Below are 20,628 nucleotides of genomic sequence, written 5' to 3'. Positions count from 1 at the left end.
AATAATGGTGGGCTTGTGGAAGTGTTAGTCTGACTGTGGAAGGAAAAATGTGAATTTCTTTAAACCTTTTATAAAATGAGAACTCAAGATTTGCACAGAATGAGTTTTCCTTTGACCTCTGTCTTGTAAATGTGCAAGGCAAGCGTGAAGCAGTGCTGCTAGCTAGTATTCATGTTGAGGATGCATTGCTGATACACTAAGGTCCAAGACTGGAACTCTTCTTTTTTGCTTGGGTGTAAGGAGGAGAGTGTGTAAATAGATCCAAATACCATTTCTGTGAACTCTGTAAACTGTAGCTAAATATTGATTGTAGAGATTGTCTTGTCATATGTGGGATATTGTCATAAATTTAAATTTCTGTAGCTTACTTACACTAGTGCAAGCTTCATTGTGGAGTTCTGGTTCTGTTCTGCCTTTCATCAAATGCTACACCAGATCTATTCTTGCTCAGAAGCACTAAAATCATTATATGAATACTTACAGGAACTTTTAAGGCATCAACTACTCACTCTTGTAGAATCATAGACATAAGTTGAAGGGTTGTATTGCAAATCTGAATGAAGTAGACATTCTCCAGTTCTGAATGTTCAACTTATGGCTTTCTAAGTAAATGGACACATTATTTTTGAGCAAGACAGATTTTTCTCTCCAAATGTAAATGGTGTCTTTGCCTAAAGATGTTCGTAGAAATCCTTACTGTGTTTTTATTTTTGTTAGTCTCTGTGGAAATAGGAAAAAAAAAAAGTTTCATGTGCTGCTTGTACTACAGGCAGGAGAAAAGCAGTTAGAAAGAACTGTCTTTCAAATTGAAGTTATGTAACATGAAAGGATATGGTAACCAGGCACATCACATTTTTTCTCGTAATCTAATTGTGCTCTTCCTGTTTGCTTTGAGCTTGTAGAAATGCATTATGATGCTCCTAGGCTCACCAATACCTGATATTCCTCATGAAGAGTCTACCTCTCTCTCGCATTCTTTCTCATTGGCAGCTTTAGTTGGTGGGCTAACATGAAATAAGTTTTCTTGAGCAGCTTTTTGCTCGGGGGCGATTCTTACTGTAAAATTTACTGCTCAGCTGGTAGCCATCATTCTACAAAACCTTGTAGACATAACTGTATGGGATAACAATTTCTACCAGGTACCACTGTATTGAGAACTTGACATTTGAAGTGGAATTGGAATTGAAATGAGAATTGACTTTGCATAATGGAATTTTTAAAGTTCTAAAATGGAGAACTGTGATCAGAAAAAAAAAGTTTATTAACATTTATAATTTTTACATTATTTTAATCTTTGTGTTCTTTCTAAGATAGCATGTGTGTTTGCACAGTCATTGCTTACATGTTGGATGCTGGAGGTAGAAAATAAGTAGTCCATTTCAGCTGAAAATAAAGTGACTTAAAAAAAATTCCAGTGGAGCACAAAATAAACGCAATGAAATAGCTCTACTTCAATTGTTTTTTGAATTCACTTGAAAAATACTTGAAAGTATTACCTGATATTATGCTATGGAAGTAACTTCTCTTTTGCAGAAAAAACTAATGAAACTATTAAGAAAAAAAAAAAACACTGTAAATCAAAAAAACGTATGAGCATGGGAAAGTGTGAAGAAGCAGAAAGGCAGCATCATGATGAGAAGTAGGAAGGATGCAGTAATTTTTTTTCCTTTAAGATAAAATAAATTATTCAGAAATCCAGTTCCTTCTCCCTTAAGTCATTTCAGAAGTATGCTTGGCAGTTGTTAGCAGGAGCTGACCTAAGATCTTAGTGAACAAATGAAAAGGAAGATTTTTACAGATCCTCCCCACACCTTTAGCGCAGTGTTATTTCATTATTGATATCACTTCTTTAAGGTGTTGGGAAGGAAGCAGTGTTTTTGCGCAGAGACAAATATATATACACACACTTTACACATATATATATATATATATATATATATATGTATATATATATATATATATATAATATATATAGTGTGTGTGTGTGTGTGTATATGTGTTTCACAGCAGTTACTTTTTTTGTATAAAAATCCATATTTCACCTATAACTGCACAGACTTCAGCTTGTCATGGGGGAGGAGCAAAACAGTTAATTTGAGATTTGATTCTTAATTTCCACAGTGTGAGTAGGGAGCAGCGATATTTTTCTCTCCTGTTTCAAATAAATACATTACTTAGAGAAGGAACTTCTGAAATACTCCAAGTGAGTAATTGTGGAGAAAAGGTTAGCCAAGTTACTAGGTGGCAATTAAATGATTTGTCCCAAGGAAACATGCTTCTGTAGCAGAAGGGAAGGGTCTGCAGCAAAGGAAGAGTTTGTGCTAGGTCAGCTGAGAACAAATGATGGCTTTTTCTTGAACCTACATTTGCATGAAGGCTTTGGAGAAGATATTGGGGAAAAAAAAAGTGACTGATGTTAAAAACTACTGATGTAGTACTTGTGGAAAATATAAATTTACCTTCATCTAAGCTTATGGAGTCAATTATTACGTACTTGCTGAGGTTTAAGGATTGTATGCAACATCCATGCACTATCCACATTTACGTATAGAAACTACATTTTCAGGATAACATTACACACATACATCTGTGCTTAAAGGAAACCACTTAATTCTGCCTACCATAAAACACGAGGCACTGATTGCAGGCACTCAGTTTCTAGTGATACATTTATCTTTTGCTGACAGCTATTCTGGAGGGAACCGCGACATTTTTGAAATGCAAATTAATTGTTGATGAGTGTTTTCTCATAGATTGGAATGCTTCAAGTCAAATAACTTATTGGATTATAATCACTGTCTCCAGAAATCCAATGCAGCTGAATCAGTTCTGTAAATCAAGAAAAGTTATGAAAGTGGGACCTTAAGTTTTGGGTTACTCCATTAACTGTGTATTTCCATTATCTGCTTCTGAAGAAGTCAAGCTAGTAAATGACTTAAGAATAAAAAAGAACAAAAATGATGCTAAAGGTCAAAGTAAGGATTTTTATTCTCTTGTTCAAGGTGAATCACAAGAAGTATTTTGAATTTCTTTTCCAAAACACTGACTTCATTGCTAACGGTTTCAACATGATCTTAAAAGACACCCTTTTCTCTATCAGGAGTTTAAAAATGATGTAGAATTTAAGCTGAGTTCTAGTAATCCATAGAACTTAAAGAATTTCTTACATGGAAAAGCTCTCCTGTGTTTTAAATGCTATAAAGCTATGGGGGAAAGAACAAGATCAAAAGTCTGGCTATTCTTTCAACATGTTTCTGTGGTCAAGTTATTAAGACCGTTAATTCTCTGCACAAGCTAATTAAAGCTTGTTGGCTTTGCCACAGTTTATGTAACTTTTCATGCTAACGCATTGTATGTATAGCATTTCAAGGAATGTTCTGTACAGGAGAATCTGTCTCTAATTTCTGGTTGTACTTTTTTTTTTTTTTAACTACTCCAGGATTTTTGAACATAACCTGAGATTGCTTCAAATTTACTCCCAAACGACACACTCTGATTTAATTGCCAATTGTTTGATTTAAATAATTCAGGAACACAAGTATTTTCTATGTTACTTGATTATACATCCTTAGCAGTTTAATTTGTGTTTTCTTAAATAAAAAAACCTTCCTATAACATGACCAGTTTAGTGGCATTGTGGGGGACAGGTTGATGGTTGGACTAGATGATCTTTGAGGTCTTTTCCAGCCTTAATGATTATAGGATTTTATTCTGTGACTGAAAATTCTTTAATTTCAGAACCTCTACTCTTGCTTATGTTCATTCTGAAGCCTTAACATGCTGTTTCCATAACATCTGAACCTGCTTATATACTCTATTAATAGGTGAGATCTTTTAAAAACAATTATTTTATGAATGTACATTCCTGAGTTTTCATTCATATTATTTTTAGCATTTTATTTTATCATTCTATTTTTAATTATACGTTACAATTGTTTTTTGTGAGTCCAGAATGTGTAACTTTATGAGCAACCCAACTATTTCCATTAAATGAAGTAACACTAGGAAAACCTCATGTTAATGTAAATGTAACCTCATTTAAAAATGAATTTAGACTGGTTTTGGCTGTTCAATGGAGAGCCACACAGGATTCAGAGCATAAACTGATGGGTAGAAAGCTATGATTGGTGCTTGCAGTTATTTCTGTGAATAGGAAGGATCTTGGCATCGTTTCAGGCATCCCATTTCCGGAAGCCTTACTTACATTAGCAATGAGAGAATGAAATTGATTTACAGTAGGAAAAAGAAAAAGTATCCATTACTTCCCCCAGTGACAAACATCCAAAAGTGAAGTCAATTTATTATATGGGATGACAGGAAAAGTTGGGATGTAGTTGTATATAGGAGGAGAATCATTAAAAATTCAGAAAGCATGCTGCTTGTGTATAGGAGAGATTCCTCATATACTGAACAGCTTTTTCATGCTTGTCTTGTATGACTGAGTATTTTTCTCATGTGATGTGAAATGGTATTCCAGACCATTGGGACCCACAACTACATAGCCAGAATTTTAGCCTCTTAAGTTCACAGCTGTTCTGTTTTTTGGGGGTTGTTTCCTTGATTTCTGTAAAGCAATTGTTAAACTCACCTTCACAGTGAGGTGCCTTTGGGTCACAAGGAGATTAAATAAATGAAATTCATTCACTAGACCTCATTTGCAATGCGGAATTCCACAAGTCAGTTGTTAGAAGAATCAAAATGTATGATTAGTATAGTAATTGGATCAATCATTGGTTGCTCAGAAATGTTTATTGAAATGAATACATTAATATTTGATTTTGCTTTAGCAGAAGAACCTGGCTGACTTAATTTAGAATGTTTCCAGAAATATTCCCCTTGTATGCATGTATTAACATCAGTTCCAAAAGACTTTTTTTTTTTTTTACTTTGTCCTCTGCATCAATTAGGTCTAGCCCAATTTATCATTTCTCTTGTCATTAATTCAACTTGCTTTTGTTATGACTCATGTTCTGTAAATATTGCATTCTGTTTTTCATATTAGCTTGCATTTCATTTCTGCAAATGTCTAATACTTTTTCTCCTGATAAATCTATTCTTCTAAGTAGTCTTTTGAACCAGGTAGTAAAAAGTTAAAGACAAAAGCCACTTCATACTGTTTGGGTGGTTGTTGCTCAGTTGGGGATGATTTTTACTTTTAAATTGAGTGAATTTGGTAACAATACACAGAAGGAATTATGGCAATTACCTTTAAACTGCATTTCAGTCTGGGAAGGGTGAGCCCATCTACTCTGCACTGGTGAGAACTCATTCTGGAGTTCTTCATCCAGATGTGGAGTCCTTAGTATAGAACAGACATGGACCTGTTGAAGCACATCCAGAGGAGGGCCACAATGGATGGGATTGAACACCTCCCCTCCCCTTTGAGGATAGATAGAGCTGGGGGCTGCTCACCCTAGAGAACAGAAGGCTTTGGAGAGACCTGGTAGTGGCCTTTCAGTATCTAAATGAGGTTGTAAGAAAGAAGGGGAACAGATTCTTTAGCAGGATTTGTTGTGCTAGGAAAAAGGAGATGGTTTGAAACTAGAACAAGGCAGTTTAGTTTGGATGTAAAAGGTTCTTAGGATGATGCTAGTGAAGTACTGGAACAGATTGACAAAAGAGGTAGTGGATGCCCCATGCCTGGAGATATTCCAGGTCAAACTGGACTGGGCTCTGAGCACCTGATCAAGCTGTAGGTGTCCCTGTTCATTGCAGAGGAGTTGGACTAGATGACCTTAGAGTTGCAATGGGCTTTTACAGGATTCTGTCATAAACATTTAAGTGACAGAAGCAGGCCAGGGAACGCTGTAAAACTTAAGAAGATAGCTGGGAAAAATCTCAGACTTGTCCTGAAGGAATGTGGAGGGGCTCCTCTAAGAAGGTAATGTCAACCAGCAGCCCAGGTGGAGTTCTTCTACACCCATGCAAACAGCATGAGAAGGAGAGCAGGAGGGCTGGGGGACCACAGTGGATTTGGAAAACTATGACCTAATTGATATTGCAGAAATGTGGTGGGATGAATTGTACCACTGGAACATCATGATGGAGAACTACAAGCTTTTTAGAAGAGATAGGACATCCACCCCACCCCAGGGAATGCCTGCGTGTTAAGAAATGGACAACTGCCTTTGAGAAAGAGCCACAAACAGGCCGGGACTGGATGAATAAAGGACATCTGGTGGTTGGGCTCCTACAGTAGGTTATATAATCATGGGGAGCCTGTGGGTGAGGCCTTCTTGCTTCATTTTCACAGGCTCTCATCCTGATGGGGCATTTCAACCATTTGGATGTCTCCTGGGAAAACCTTGTGGCAGTTTCTGAGTAATCCAGGAGACTGTGAAGTGTGCTGAGGATGACTTTCTGGTTCAGGAAATAGAAAAACTAACCAGAGAAGTGGTAGTGGACCTAATGCTCACTGCAGAGGAGATAATTAAAGAAGTTAAGACTGAAGGTAGTCTGGTCTGTAGTGACCGTGCTCTAGTTGAGTTTGTGATCTCAAGGAATATGCTCCTGGTAAAGAACAGAGTAAGGCCCCTGAAAGTAAGAAGAGTGAACTTCTGGCTGATGAAGGAATTACTGAGTGGGATCCTTGGGAAGAAGCTGTTCTCTGGGACGGAGGTATGGAACAGAGCTGGCAGCTCTTCACGGATGCATTTTTGATAACAGGAGCTCTCCACCCCCCTGTGTAAGAAATCCTGCAGAGGAGGCAGGAAACTAGCATGGCTGAACCAGCATTTGCTGGTCAAGCTGAAGAACATAAGTAGGGACCTAGACAGACCTGGAAAGCAAGCCCATGTAAATGTAGAGAGGTTGAACAGAGGCTTTGGATTGCTTGGTCTGGACAATCCCTATGTGTACAGTCTGGGAAAAGAACTTGGTGAGAGCAGCGCTGCAGAGAAGGAGCGGGGAGTCCAGGTGGGCAAAAGGCTGTACAGGAACCAGAAGTATGCACTTGCAGAACATCAACAGCAGCCTGGGCAGCATGGAAAGAGGTGGCTGGCAGCGAGAGGGAAATGACTGTCCTCTGCTCTGCCCTCGTGTGGCCCCATCTGGAGAACTGCAGCTGGATCTGGGGCCCTCAAGAGGCAAAGGGGCATAGAGCTTTTGTTGAAGCTGTTCAGAGGTGGGACCGTATGCTACAGAGATTATCAGAGGTCTGGAGCAGCTCTTATGTGAAGACAGGCTGAGGGAGAGGCTTGTTGAACCTGGAGAAGAGAAGATGTTGCTAATAATGTTTTTGTTTACTTTTTTAGGAATGACTTAATGCTTTCACAAGAAGCTTTGAGAAGGGACTTTTCTTGAATATTTAATATGTTCTCCACTTAACTGTGGCCCAAGGCTTTTATTTTTTTAAAACTACTTCTTGCTCTGAGTTTAATTCCAGAAATAATTAGATTTTAAAAATAGGTCTGAATTTTGACTAACGGCTTATATTTGCCCTATGTGGAATTGTTGTAATTGTCTATTAATGTAGATGTATTACAGTGTGAATTACAGTTTATTATGATGAAATTCAAGAAATTATTAATGTTGGCAATACTTCTGTGTTCTTTACCTATCTCATTCATGGTTTAAATGCTTGCATTTACGGTTAATTTAAAAATGCTTCCAGTATTAAAAATGCTTCCAGTATTCAGTCCTGAAGAAGCTTCTAAAACTTGGCACTCTCACCAAAATGTTTCCCCATCAGACTTCCTTCCTAGTACCTTTAGGACATTAGCAAAGCCTCACTGTCTTACAGTAAGCAAACTTTCTGAAACTGGAAACTCTGTCATAATGCAACAGCAGGAAAAGAGAATTCTAACCACTCTTTTTCCCGAAACACACTCTAACAGATGCATACGAGCAGGAGAAAAATCTAATAAATGAATATTTTAAAATGTGTCTTAAAACATCTAATGGATAGTTATTTCAAAGACTTAATTGCAAACATTATATAATGTTTTTTTTTTGTTTTTTTTTTTACGTCTACAAAATCTTGGTATTTTTGTTTGTGATGACCAGAAAAAAATTTGGGGAGAGCAGTGTTGGTATTGAACATCTTTTATGGAGAAGAATATCATACTCTTTCAGAAAACCAGAATTAAAGAGAGCAAATTAATGAAGCATAGCATTGTTGATTAAGCAAGCAGATTAATGAAGCGTAACATTGTTGATAGTGTTGCAAATTACAATCAAGTTACTGCCTCAACATTTTGCTGCACTTTTCTGCACTTCATCTGGTGAATACTGACAATACGTTAGGCTAAGATAAGATATAATATTAAAAACAGGCATTTTTTATTAAAAAAATCCCTTGCATACATTGTGTATGACAAGGCAGTCTGTAACGGGTGCACTCACAAGTGCATGTATGCATAAATATTCAAATTTATTTATTTCATGTCAAGCATGAAACTTGAATTTTCCATTTTTTTTTAAAGCTGAAAACATCATAAGAGAATTGTAGCTGTTCATATAGTTGTCTGTGAAACTCATAAGTAGCTTAGCTTCACTTAACCTACTTTAGGAATTGTTGGTTAAGATTATGTTTTTTGTTTAAACATTTTTCACTGAAAATGATCCCTTGAGTGTGGGATAATTGTTTATTTTATTTTTAGGTGGTTTCATTATTAAATGTTGGTGATATAGAATAGATTTGTGCCGTATCTCTTGCATCTCATTTACTTGCTGCTTTGACATGCTTTGGTGCTACCCATTCCATCTTCACTGAACATGTCTAGGCTTCATGGTAGTTTTTAAATCCTCCTCTACTTCCTCACAGCTCTGATTTATATCTTCTAATTGGCTATCATCTCTAGATGGTCATGAAGTGCCTACCATATACTATCTAGTTTCAAAGTATGTTGTGACTGCCTAGGAAATGTATGTTTGTTTGGTTTTTAATTAAAAAGAAAGATGCTGAGATCTTCCTTCAGAATGCTTTTCTTCAGTGAGGCTCTTATATACTAGGGAAAAGGCCCAGATGTGATTTTAAATAAACGGTATTCTTAAGGCTTCTTGTCTATAGTAGATTGGATTTTAACTGTGGCTTACACCAGTAATGAGAAGTGGTCAACAGTCAGAGAAAGATTCATTCACACTTCTGTAGGAAGTCAAACTCGGGCAGGTAGGAGGTAGATGCAATATCTTGATTCAGTTTTTCTCCTATTGCAAGCATTATTATTGAACTACTAAAATAGCACATTAATGAATGAATTGAAGTTAGGCATTCTGAGGAGTTTGAACTAGTTCTTATTCTGGGGCAGAAAGAGTATGGAGTTTTAGGAGAAATAAGTATTTTCTTTTTTTTGCACTGTTACATGAGTACTGTAGTGAATTCCTGAGTAACTGCGCAATTTAAAAGTAGGAGCGTTTGGTACAATTTAGTTACTCCTAGGAATGTAGTAGGTAATGCAGAAAGGGGAGCTGATTGATATGATGGCTACAGGCTGAAGTGGGGCCAGTCCATGTAAGTGTTTAAGGATGGTGGCCTTTTTCTTGTTCTGTTCACGCAAAGTTATATGTAGGAGCACTTTGTTTTCTGGCAGGTCTCTGCAGTCCTTGATTTGTGTGTCTGTCTCACTTCCTCCCTCCCTGACACTTAATTTTCTGCATTTAACTACGTGTGGTTGACTTAAGTCACTGCTAGCCTAGCTGTTTGAACAGTGCTGTCTTGAAATCAGCCTCCTTCACTGGAAACTTGAATAAAAGAGGGACCTTTTCTCTTTTACTTTTAAGATTGCTTTTGTTTTCAAGTAGGTGGCAATACAAAATATTGGGACGCTTCCTGAAAAATCAGGATGAATCACAACAATGGCCAATTGGTGCTGTATTGCTTAGCCTTAGCTTTTGATTTCTAAGTGTGTTTGGATTAGTTGGTTGTTTAACAGTTTAGTTTTCTGGAGTAGATATATCAAGATTAACAAAATTCAGATAGCTGTTATCTTTGCCTTTTTCTGAAACACTACTGCCTCATTGGCAATGTTAAAGGATTTCTTTCCCTCTAACAGATTCGGTCTCATTCTTGTATAATAATTGCTCATTCTCCTGCATGATACTTGCTAGGAAAAAAATGACCATGTTTAGGAGGCAGCTGTAGATTACTGGGATGATACCATCTTAATTTAAGAGTTGTCATGGTAATGCTATCATTTTCAATGCTCTTACTCTTCCATTCCCTGTTGTAATGTCTCATCTCTTGCTTGTGATTACTTGTAATATCTCTGGGATTAACTATATCAGTCTATGCATATTTATAATACTTGGAGTGCCACAGAACAAATGCTGCCATCTGGACAATACTGCATTAGAAGTAATAAAAGTTACATGATCTAATTAATATGTAGATGAAATAAATAGTATTTTTGCTAACTTATGCTAATATCTTCTGCTAATAAACATGTTTCAGAAGGGAATAGAAGGGAAAAGCATTATTTAGGTGCTAAATGTAGGTGAACGTGCTAACCAACTGCTGGCCATTGCACAGGTTCAACTTCTGGCACACCAACACAAGAAGCGAAGAGAAATACGCAACTAGTAGAATTTGCAGTAACACCACAGAAGCAAACTAGACGAAAGCTAATGGATTCTCCAGTCAAAACTCCGAGTTCTGCTGCATCCAAGCACTTCAGCCTCTGTCATTTGGAGGATTCTCTCAGCAAGGAAGTTCGACCTATTGTATATACACCAGAATCTTGCAGAAAGCCAATGCAAAGCAGCTGTTCACAGACTGTGGTAAAACAAGCATTACACCTGACAGGCCTTCAGGAAACAAATGAATGTAATACAGGTATTCAGCTGAGAAAGCCCAGTATTACAGACTCTGTGTGTGATGTTATCCTAGACTGTGATGAAGATAGAATGGACTCAACAATAATTCTCAGTGAAGAAACAAGTGAAACAAATGCAATTTCTATTGACTCATCTGCAAAGGAGTCACAACCATGCAGCAATAGAATTCTTCAAAGGTATTTTTCCATTTATTTGGGCAAGGAATGTTATCTGTTGGGTTTTTTGTTTCTATTTCCCAAACATTTTAATACTACTTATTTTTAAGAACCTGTCTTTTGTCATTGATGTGGAAGTTACAAGTAAAATTAACTAATGTTTTCAAAATCAAACCTTAAATTTTAATTAGTATCAGATACTATTTTTCCATTATTTATAATCAATGATATGTTAGTAATAAGAAATGAGGATAACGAGAGCAGTTTTATTTGCCTTCTATCCAGAATACATTTCATAAAGTAAAATCATTTTATTTCAGATTTGGTCTTTCTTCCTTGAAAAACAAAAATCCTGCTTCAGTACTTGAGAAGCCCTCGTATATGGCAATGACTTCAGCTGCTGAGAGAAAACGGAAGGTATTAAGGTAAGATGTAGCAGGAATGCTAAGTCATGACCTGAAACAGTGATTGAGCTCTTGGTGGGAGATCAGGGCCAACGCAGGGGAGCTCAGGTGCAAGCAACATACCTGAGTGACCAGAAGGGCTAGAGCCAGGTTCCACCCCTTCCCAGACTTCATTTAAAGGTTGGCAGCAGAGGCGAGGATGTCTTGCTGGAGATCCCTGCCTAAGTGAAGCCTTACGAAGGTGGGCAGCTTTTTTCATTTGCTTCTGCATCTGTGGCTGCTGCACATGGATTTCTCCTCTCTAACTGCAGCCTGGGACTCTGCTACCCTGCTGTCATTGCTGTATTTTCCATCACATTATGGTGCTACACAAGGTTAAAGTTGACTCCTGTTTAAATGAGTTCATATACATTTCTCTTGTTCTTACTACAGTTTTGGTGTTCTTTCAAATTCAAAAGCATCTTATATAAGTCATCCAAATCTGCACATGAGATGTTCTGACTCAAATCTTTGACAATTCAAGTTTTCTCTTGACAAATTGAGAAGAATGGTTTTCAGCTAGCTTTTAGTTTAGAGGCTTCTGTTATTTTAATAGAATAAGTACAAACGAGTGTATCTTCCAAATCTGCTGTCATCTCAATAGAAAAACATCATATAATTCTGAAAAAATGTAATTCTGTCATCATCCAAAAATCTAATTTATTTGGAAATGTTGTGCTTTCACTGGAAGACATAAGACTGCCAAAATGGGAAGTGGAGAAAATGTCTGACAATACTCGTGGTCATTTCCTTTGTTTTTCTAATAATTCACTTCTGCTCTGAGTTATTATGACTAAATTCTTGTGTTTCATTCTGTGAAGAAAAAGAAAAAAAGAAAAACACCCTTGCATTTCATCAGTTCTGTATTTAGACCTGGAAAGAGGTTTGGTGGGAGTGGCAGAAAAGCTGCAACTGAATAGAATCTAATTGTACTGCTTGTTGTTTGGTTTTTTTGTTTGTTTGTTTAAAATTTCACAGACTCACAGAATGGCCAGGGTTGGAAGGGTCCTCGAGGATCATGAATCTCCAACCCCCTGCCACATGCAGGGCCACCAGCCTCCACATTTAATATTAGACCAGGCTGCCCAGGATCCCGTCCAACCTGGCCTTGAACACATCCTTGTTCAAGGGTGGGATGCCCCATCCCCGACTTCTCAGGGCAGCTGTTCCAGCACCTCACCACTCTCATAGTAAAGAACTTCCCCCTGACATCCAGCTAAATCTTCCCTCCCTCAACTTAAAGCTATTTATTCATGTATTTGGTAAATACATTAATATTTATGTCTGGTCTGTAGTGATGAAACAGCTCCCTTTTCTTTCCTCAAAAGATCAAAAATTGATACAACTTTTTAATAGATCATAATATAAGTCACCTTCTGCTATGCAGCCAGTGGAGCTGCTACCTAATGGGTCTTCTAAAAATGTTTCAAGACCATTAGAAACAAGTTCAACAGCTTTATCTCAGGAAATGAAAGAAACTTAAAGCACTCTCTTTATTGCCATCTTTGAAATAGAAGACTTTCCCGGAAGAATAAAATATAATCTCATGTTTTTGTTCTAATTGTTACTACTTGTTGAATGCTTTCTTTCTGGAATAAGGAAGGAGGCATGTCGTGCCCTTTCAATTTTTCAGACGGTTATGAGGTTTAACAAAACAAATTATTTGCACTGAGTTTGTTGCCTCTTTAAGAAAGAGTAAGTGAACTTTTGGGGCCTGCTTTCTCTGATCTTAAGGCAAATGTTTTAAGATAAGATCCAGGAGCATTCTTTACTGTAAACTAAAACTCTTTATGGCTTTTTCTTGGTGTTTATGAAGAGAAGGAATGAAAGCTACTTATTTGTCACAGAGAAAAAGATGCTCCTTTTTTATCAGAGGGCTTCCTTTCAATTCATCTTTGTTATTTTTTCCCACCTCTCGTCTTTCATGCTTTACCTGTTCACATTTATTCACTCCGGTTGCTCATCTCCTACTAACATGAAAATAAGAATATAGATTTCAGACATTCTCTATGCTTTTAATATAATTAGAAATGGTCCTATTGTCAGGAGATAAGTCAGTTAGATTACAGAGTCTGTTTTTACTAATAGAGCTTAGGCTAATAAGATTGTAATGCTGCTCCAAGAAGCAGCAATGTGACTAGATCTTAAGACAGATACGGGGCAGACCTTGGTCTTCACTGCTTGCTATATATTTTCAGAAAATTATTAAAAGATCTAGTACATGTTAGATGACTATAAGTAGACATAGTACAATCCCATTAGAGGGATGGGGAAAGCACAGAAACTTTGACACTAATAGAAAAAAACTTGCTCATGAGGCATTCTTAGAAGATTGAAACCAGGGATGCAAGTGAGGAAAACATGCAAGGCTGAGATTACAGACAGATTCATATTTTTCCCTGTAGATTTTAATTCCATCATCTTAAAAGGCATAAAATACAGGTTTTTTTCTTAGTGAGTTTGAAGCTGTAACATCTTTCTTGCAGCTTCTCTGAAAAGTAGAGAAGCCACCCCTTCTCATGTTGTTGGAGCCTATGGAACAGCTACTGTAGCAATACAAAGTTTGACCACTGTGAATTCCTTGAACAAGTCGCTTCAGGGATATCATACTTAAGTTGTTTCTTAATGTAATCATGTGATGTGCTGTTGTTTCTTAATGTAATCGTGTGACTATCAAACTGACTTCTATGATTTTCCAGAAGGTAATATGTTATGTGTTCTTCACTTCACAATTAAGCAACATTAATTCTTGCTTTCATTGCTGATATGTTCTTCTCAATTTCTTAAAAAGAGGAAGAGAAGAGGAATCGTTCTCATATATAAACATCATAGACAAATTAGTTTATTCTTTGCATTTGGTTGTGAACTACCAATACTAGATAATGCTATTTAATGTATTTTGCATATTGTAAGGACAAATTTACTGTAAAAGCTTTATTGCTTGACTGAGAGCAAAACCTCTGGCTGTTTTTTCCAGTTCTACATCAAATGCTGGCTTAGGTAATCTGCAAGACCCAATTTCTCCAAAGCGTGTTCGACAAGAGGTCTTGTTAAACAACAGAGTATTGAGAGTACCCAAAATGTCAGGTAAGCATCAAAACACTGTGCTGGCAATCAAGTTTTCATAGGTGATTCAAATGTAAGGTCAATGCATGTAATTTTGGTGATTTAGCAGCACGTGCTGCTTTGATCAGTATATTAAGCCATTGCTTTGAATAATATATCCATGCATTTAATAATAAATAAAATTCCTAACATTTTAACAGTTAACTGGATAGTATCTAATGAAAACTCAGTATTACTGCAAGCTTGGTGAAGAAAACCTTGTCACAAGAGCTAAGGACTGCCACCAAAAACTTTCTGTGGTTGGAGTTTGAAATCTCGTACCCCTTTAATTTTGCCAATTGTAGTTTATCAGAAACTAAAATAATGTCTTCTGTTTGTAATAATGTTTTTCTTCATTAGGAATTAAAACAAAGAGCTTGAAGCGAGAACAGGATGTGCCAAGAAACCTTGCTAGAAGCTTTTCTGAAGGAAATGTAGCAGTGGGTGTTAAAGCACGGACATCCAAAAGCCTTTTACTTCATGTTTGCAAGAAAAAAAATAGGATTTAGATTCTGACTTCATCCATATTTCAAATGGGATTGATGGAAAACAAGTGAGAACAGTGACTTTTGTTTTCCTCCTGTAAATTATTTTGTTAAAGAGGTCTCTCTCAGTAATGCAGTATTTTATAAGACCCAGTTACTGGAAATAGGGCTGTGTGTTTTGTCAAATTTTGAAATAAAATGCATTTGGTTTTTGTCTCCTATTTGAAGCTTACAAATGTTTTCCATATAATAGCAAATTAATATGAAATATTATTTGAAGTTGTGAATTTAGAAGTGGGTGGTATACCTTACACTGTAACTTTTGTAAGCTTCTCCCTGTAAGATGACTAGAAGATTAAAACTTGATGCAAGGGAATTAGTGGTGATAGTTTTTCAAGTTCCTCTAATTGTTTACTTACATTCAGGTTTCTAGTAACTTCATGATAGAGAAGTTAGAAATTCTTTTGCCCTGCTAAATATGTCACTGAAATTTTATAGTGTTAATACTGTGAAATATGTTTCGTGTACTTATCTTCAGCATTAGGATGCCAGCTTGTTCTTAGATAACATCTCAATTTTGGATTGATAATACCAATGTAGCATACCTGGAGGAAGGAAAAATGCAGGAAGGATTTCATTTTTTTTTAATGTGTTATGTCTAAAATTTTAAACTGTTTTTTAACTTTTACTTGTAAATTTTTTTTAACTTGCATTTTAATTGATTTGTAAATAGGATGATATTGTTGATAACTTTAAATAAACTCTTAATTGTAAACAAGAGCCGTGTGTGAATTGAACTTGATGAAAAATTACTTCTTACCTGTGAAAGAGACAGAATTTTTGAAAGTATTCTAAGATCTACTAGTTCATACTGCATGTTTTGATCAATTAATACTCAGAGACAAAGAGTTGCAAAGTTCCATTGTCACCCTAACATCCTGCTCACCCTTAGCAGTGTTGTGCTGGTGTACTTGGCCTGCACAAATGTAAGTGGATGTGTGAACTTCCCCACACTAATTGGAACTAGAGGAGGAGGTCCAGTAACTGGTTGTTCTAGTGTCAGATACCTGCCTGAATCCAGCAAGCAACTTGCAGTTCAGTAAGTTAGGTGGCATAAAGCGTGCAGCAGAGTAATGTTCTGGCTTTCAGCAATTGTAACAGGCTGAAGGGTTTAACGCATGGTTGTTGTGATGGAAACAGCAACAAGTTTTCTCGCAATAGCAGTGAACTGGATTGCATCATCTAATAGCCTTTATCAAATCTGTTCCTAAAAATGTTTTGAGTATTTCCAAATCTTTAGAGGTTTATACATGTATTTTTACTCTGTAGCCTGTGATATTTAGGCAAACTAATGCAAACCTTTGCAGTTCATACCTCTAGCTCGTGTTGGTGGCTATTGTTGATACGGTTGAGAGTTTAAGAGCACTTCTGAAGAAGAAAATAGTAACTGCCTGTATAAACTTCATGGACCACTTGTGGGAGGAGCTGACAGAGTCTTGATCTTCATCAGCAAAGTTCAAAGAAGCAACAGCTCCTTCAAAATAGGCATTGATAGTTAAAAATGAAATTAAATCGCCTTCCTTGTGTTCTAAAAGGTTTGTATAAATACGTGATATAGTCATTGTGGAGAGCACAGGTTGATGCTGGGGACATAGAAAATATTGGCTGTTGAAAAGGTTTTTTTGAAAAGCATCCTAAATGTAGGAAAAGCTTTTAAAAAAAAAGTTTGGGACTTGACCGTATCCCAGTCAGATGTTATAATAAATAGAATGAAATGAATGGCGGGGAAGTAATTTTAATGCTTCTCTACCATGCTGAACAACATCTTTTTGGGATTAATTTTAACCTGGTACCAGGTTGAAATTGTGCAGACCTTTGTTTTTGATTTATGAGACTTCTTTTTTGCAAGCTATTTAATACAAAATGTCCATGGGAGGCATTTATTCTGCTTCACATCTGCAGGAGACATGTTGGGCTTTGCTTGTTAATACCGCTGTGATAGACACAGCTTTTGTGTTGCATGTAAGAGATATATTTTGAAAGGTTTTTAGACAAGCTTGTGCATGCAACTTTTTCATGTTCAATCAAACCATAGAACTGATGAAGTCTTTTCTCTTAATGTGTTTTGTGTGCTCCTGAGTTGAACTGATTTGATTAGCATACAGTGCTTCAAGAGACTGAAGAAAAAATCAGGTATGTTGTGAAAACGAGCACACGTGGGATAGCTGGGTAGCAGGAGTAGAGCTATGTTGACAGCAATTGCTTAGCTAGGTATGCATTTATAGTTGATAACTAGCAAAATGGTTTCCAGAAATAAGGTTGAAGGATTTTCACAGTTCAGATTGCTGTTGATAGGTTTTCTACTATATTAGTTATGCATTTATTGTTGCATTTTGTGAACACATCCAGACTTCATAAGGTGCTTCAGAGCATGTTCCATGCAAGTAGCTGGTGTGGGACATCTTATTTAAGTTTTCTGTCAGATTTCCAGTTTCTACTTAAGTAAAAACCCAATGGTATTTAGAGAACAGAGAAGCTGTCGTATAACTCATTTTATTTCCTTGCCTGTCTGCGTAGCCTGTTTCCTGTTGGTCTGCCTTTACAAACTGAAATAGTAATCACTCTTTAGGTGATGTTTATCTGAGATAAACATATAATTGTTCTCATGCTGTTATACCATGCAGTGTTAAATTATTCCAGATGGGATGTAAGGGAATATTGTACAACATAACATGACTCAGACTGATTCAAAAATTCAAATGATTTGGGTCTATTTAATCTTATTTTGTGTTTAAACATGGTAATAGTTTAAAATCACTTGAAAATGTGCTCCTGACATTTTAAATACCAAATAATCTTCAGGTAATAACTGAACCATCTTCATGAGATACCTGATGATTTTTGTGTGCTTGGACAAATGTACCTAGCAATACTAGTGCTCAGCTGGTATTTTTCTTCCTGTATATGATTGCAATCAACAGCAAAATCAATGTTATATATCCAGTACTGTGTGTGTTTAGTGGAGTACTGAGTAGTATAAGCTGGAAACCCTCGTAACCTCTTTCTGGGCTTCAGCCAGGCTTTTAGGGTGGCTTGCTATTAGCAGTTATTCAAAAAGCTTGGTAAAACAGAATGCTGTTTTACCAAGAGGTGAATAGTTCCTATGACCAAATGGATTGAGATGTTTCTGAAAATCAATTTGTTCCAAGTGTGAAAAGGATGTTGATGATCTGGTCCCACAGGGAAATTCTTATGAAAACTTGCAAAGGCCATAGGGTATAGTTTGTACTGTGACTCATTTACTTATTTTCATTGCAGCAAAGTGAGGTAGGAGCTATCTGAAGCATAGCAAATCTCGGTTGTTAACCAGTCTTGGGATGCTATGAATATTTGTTACTGAGGATGGAGATGGTTGCAGTCTAGAGACATATGTAGAAGAATGAGAACAATATTGCTGTCAATGAGGCTATAGAAGGTGCTGAACCATTTGTAATGGACTCACTACATCTACATACCCAAAGTAGTTCTCAGAATCGTGAATTTACAAGCAATTTAGTCATTTATTTTTATGGTGGTTCTTTTAATGAATACTTTTATCTGGCATATGGACCTGCCCTGCTATGCTAGCGTTTTGGGGCCAGGTTCCTGGGCATGCTGAAAGCCAATTGTGTCCATTGATTTTCACAGAATTTAAACAAGATTGGTTATCCTGATAGCAATAAGAGATTTCATTAAATTTAGATCTAACCACAGCTGTAGGTTTTTACAGGGGTTCTTTCAAATCTTAAGATCAAGCGCACAATTTTATTTTTGTCTTAAATCTGCCTAACCTGTCAAATTGACAAAGTACAGAAACCTGGTTGGATTATTAGGAAAAGTTGCTCTTGCAGTAGTGGGAGAACTTTTCATATGAAGGTTATGAGATGTGTTCATCCTGTCAGTTACCTTTGAGCGTGAGTCCTACAATTAAAGACTCACTGTCCCCATCTGAGGAAGCTGAGTCTCTTGCACCTTGTAAGATTCAGTAATCTGGCTGTGAAAACAAAGATTTATGGTAGCCAAGTGGTCCACCTTGAAAATCATTTGGACTCTGTAATAGTCAAGTTTCGGTTTGTTTGGCTTTTTTAAAATTGCTATAAAGATACACGAGAAGGTTGGTTTTAACAGCTTGGACAAAGTAGATGTTGTTAGAAAATTCATCTGCTAAAACTGTAAAATATGTGTTCTCCCCTTTAGGAAATTCTAAGAACCTTATTAATAGAGAGTCGATGTGTAAAGGTAAATGGCCCGTTTTATTTCTCTGCTCTGTAGTGCTCTTGGGGAAATTACTCCTGATTTCCCCATTGCTTTAAACTTAATTGTGCTATACATATTGGGTATTAAGGTTTTATGTAGCATGACCGTTACACATCTAAATTGTACAAGGGAGTGAATTGAATAGATATATAATTCAATATCAGAAGTGGAGCAAAGCAAGCTTTAAAAGCCTGACTGAAAGAATTTTTGCATTGTAGTTTGAATTTTAGTGTACTGCTATTGCTGACACTGTGTTTTGCTGGATACTTGTAGTTATAGTCTACAGAGTCTTGTAGTGAATCATAAAAACACTGTTCACACCACAGCTAGCTAGCAAATGTGTTTACAGGCTACTACTCTACTGTGCCTTTCATTGAAGCAATTGGCTCATTTACTTAAAGATGTGTTTAAAAAAGATTTTTATAATAGCTAAGTTAGTTTATGTAAACTACAAAATTGTGGAATATCCCAAGTTGGATGCTGAAGGGAGAATTAAAAGCCAATAATGAATCATATGGTTAGAATCATATCGTTAACGTGAAATATTCTTTAATTGAAATTCCATAGTTAATTTCCTCTTGTTCATCCAACTTGCATCATGACAATGGCGTAAGAAAAACAGCGTGCAAAGAGCAGAAAACACAATAGTAATTAGACTTCATTATATGCAAGTGTTGGGAGGGCCTGTGATGCAGGTGACACTTCTGGACACATGAAACAAAAACTTCCCTTGACCTGAAGCAGTGCATATTTGATGTAGCTAAGTTTATACATCCCTGCAGTATGCTCACTTTCAATAACTGTAGTGTCTAGCTGAGGAATGTTTAAAAAACAAAAGTGGAAAGGTAAGTGCTGCAACTGTTCATCTGAGGCACCTGCCAAACAGTTGGCACAGTTGTCCGGTTGGCTCGGGTACCCCTGTCCTCGGCAGTTTGACCAAGCCCTGAGTGACTTGGTCTGAAGCCAACGTTGACCCCGTTTTGAGCAGGTGGTTGGAGTAATGAGCTTTCAAGTTCCCTTCCAACCTAGGCGATGCTTCAACTTGAGGATGAATTGACTTCAAGAGCCAGTAGAAAGTACAGCTCAGGTATTCAAAGCTGTGCTAGTAGATTTATTCTACTAGCCAAAACCACTAAAGATCAAATATGAACAGCTAGGGTGTTTGTCATACTGCAATACAGACAAGATCTGGAATAACTAGGCCTATGGGCAGATAATGCTAGTATCCTTCTGCTGGGGAAAGTCATGTCTGGCAGATCTGTTACACTACTTTAAAAGCTCTGAGCTAATAATTAAGGTATAACTGTTAAGTGTAGCCCACTTCAACTTGGAAGAGGCTGTCATCAGGTACCTCATGGAATGCTATTGAAG

At 36.8% G+C, this 20,628-nt stretch overlaps 1 protein-coding gene across 1 annotated transcript in view; it reads left to right on the top strand.

Moving 5' to 3' along the window:
* The window catches only part of KIF18A (kinesin family member 18A), a gene marked incomplete at both ends in the record, with an annotated part of 36,115 nt that extends 21,130 nt beyond the window's left edge, over nucleotides 1-14,985 (top strand). The window contains 4 exons of the mRNA XM_079537536.1: nucleotides 10,469-10,949; nucleotides 11,249-11,353; nucleotides 14,349-14,458; nucleotides 14,837-14,985. Of these exons, the coding sequence (XP_079393662.1) occupies nucleotides 10,469-10,949; nucleotides 11,249-11,353; nucleotides 14,349-14,458; nucleotides 14,837-14,985 (845 nt within the window). The remainder of the gene's footprint in view (nucleotides 1-10,468; nucleotides 10,950-11,248; nucleotides 11,354-14,348; nucleotides 14,459-14,836) is intronic.
* Nucleotides 14,986-20,628: the final 5,643 nt, after the last annotated feature.

Source organism: Tetrao urogallus (assembly GCF_951394365.1).
Source record: "Tetrao urogallus genome assembly, chromosome: 6".
In the NCBI taxonomy this organism is placed as follows: Eukaryota; Metazoa; Chordata; class Aves; order Galliformes; family Phasianidae; genus Tetrao; species Tetrao urogallus.
The sequence above is the reverse complement of the archived record's forward strand: the minus strand, read 5'-3'. Positions and strand labels throughout refer to the sequence as shown.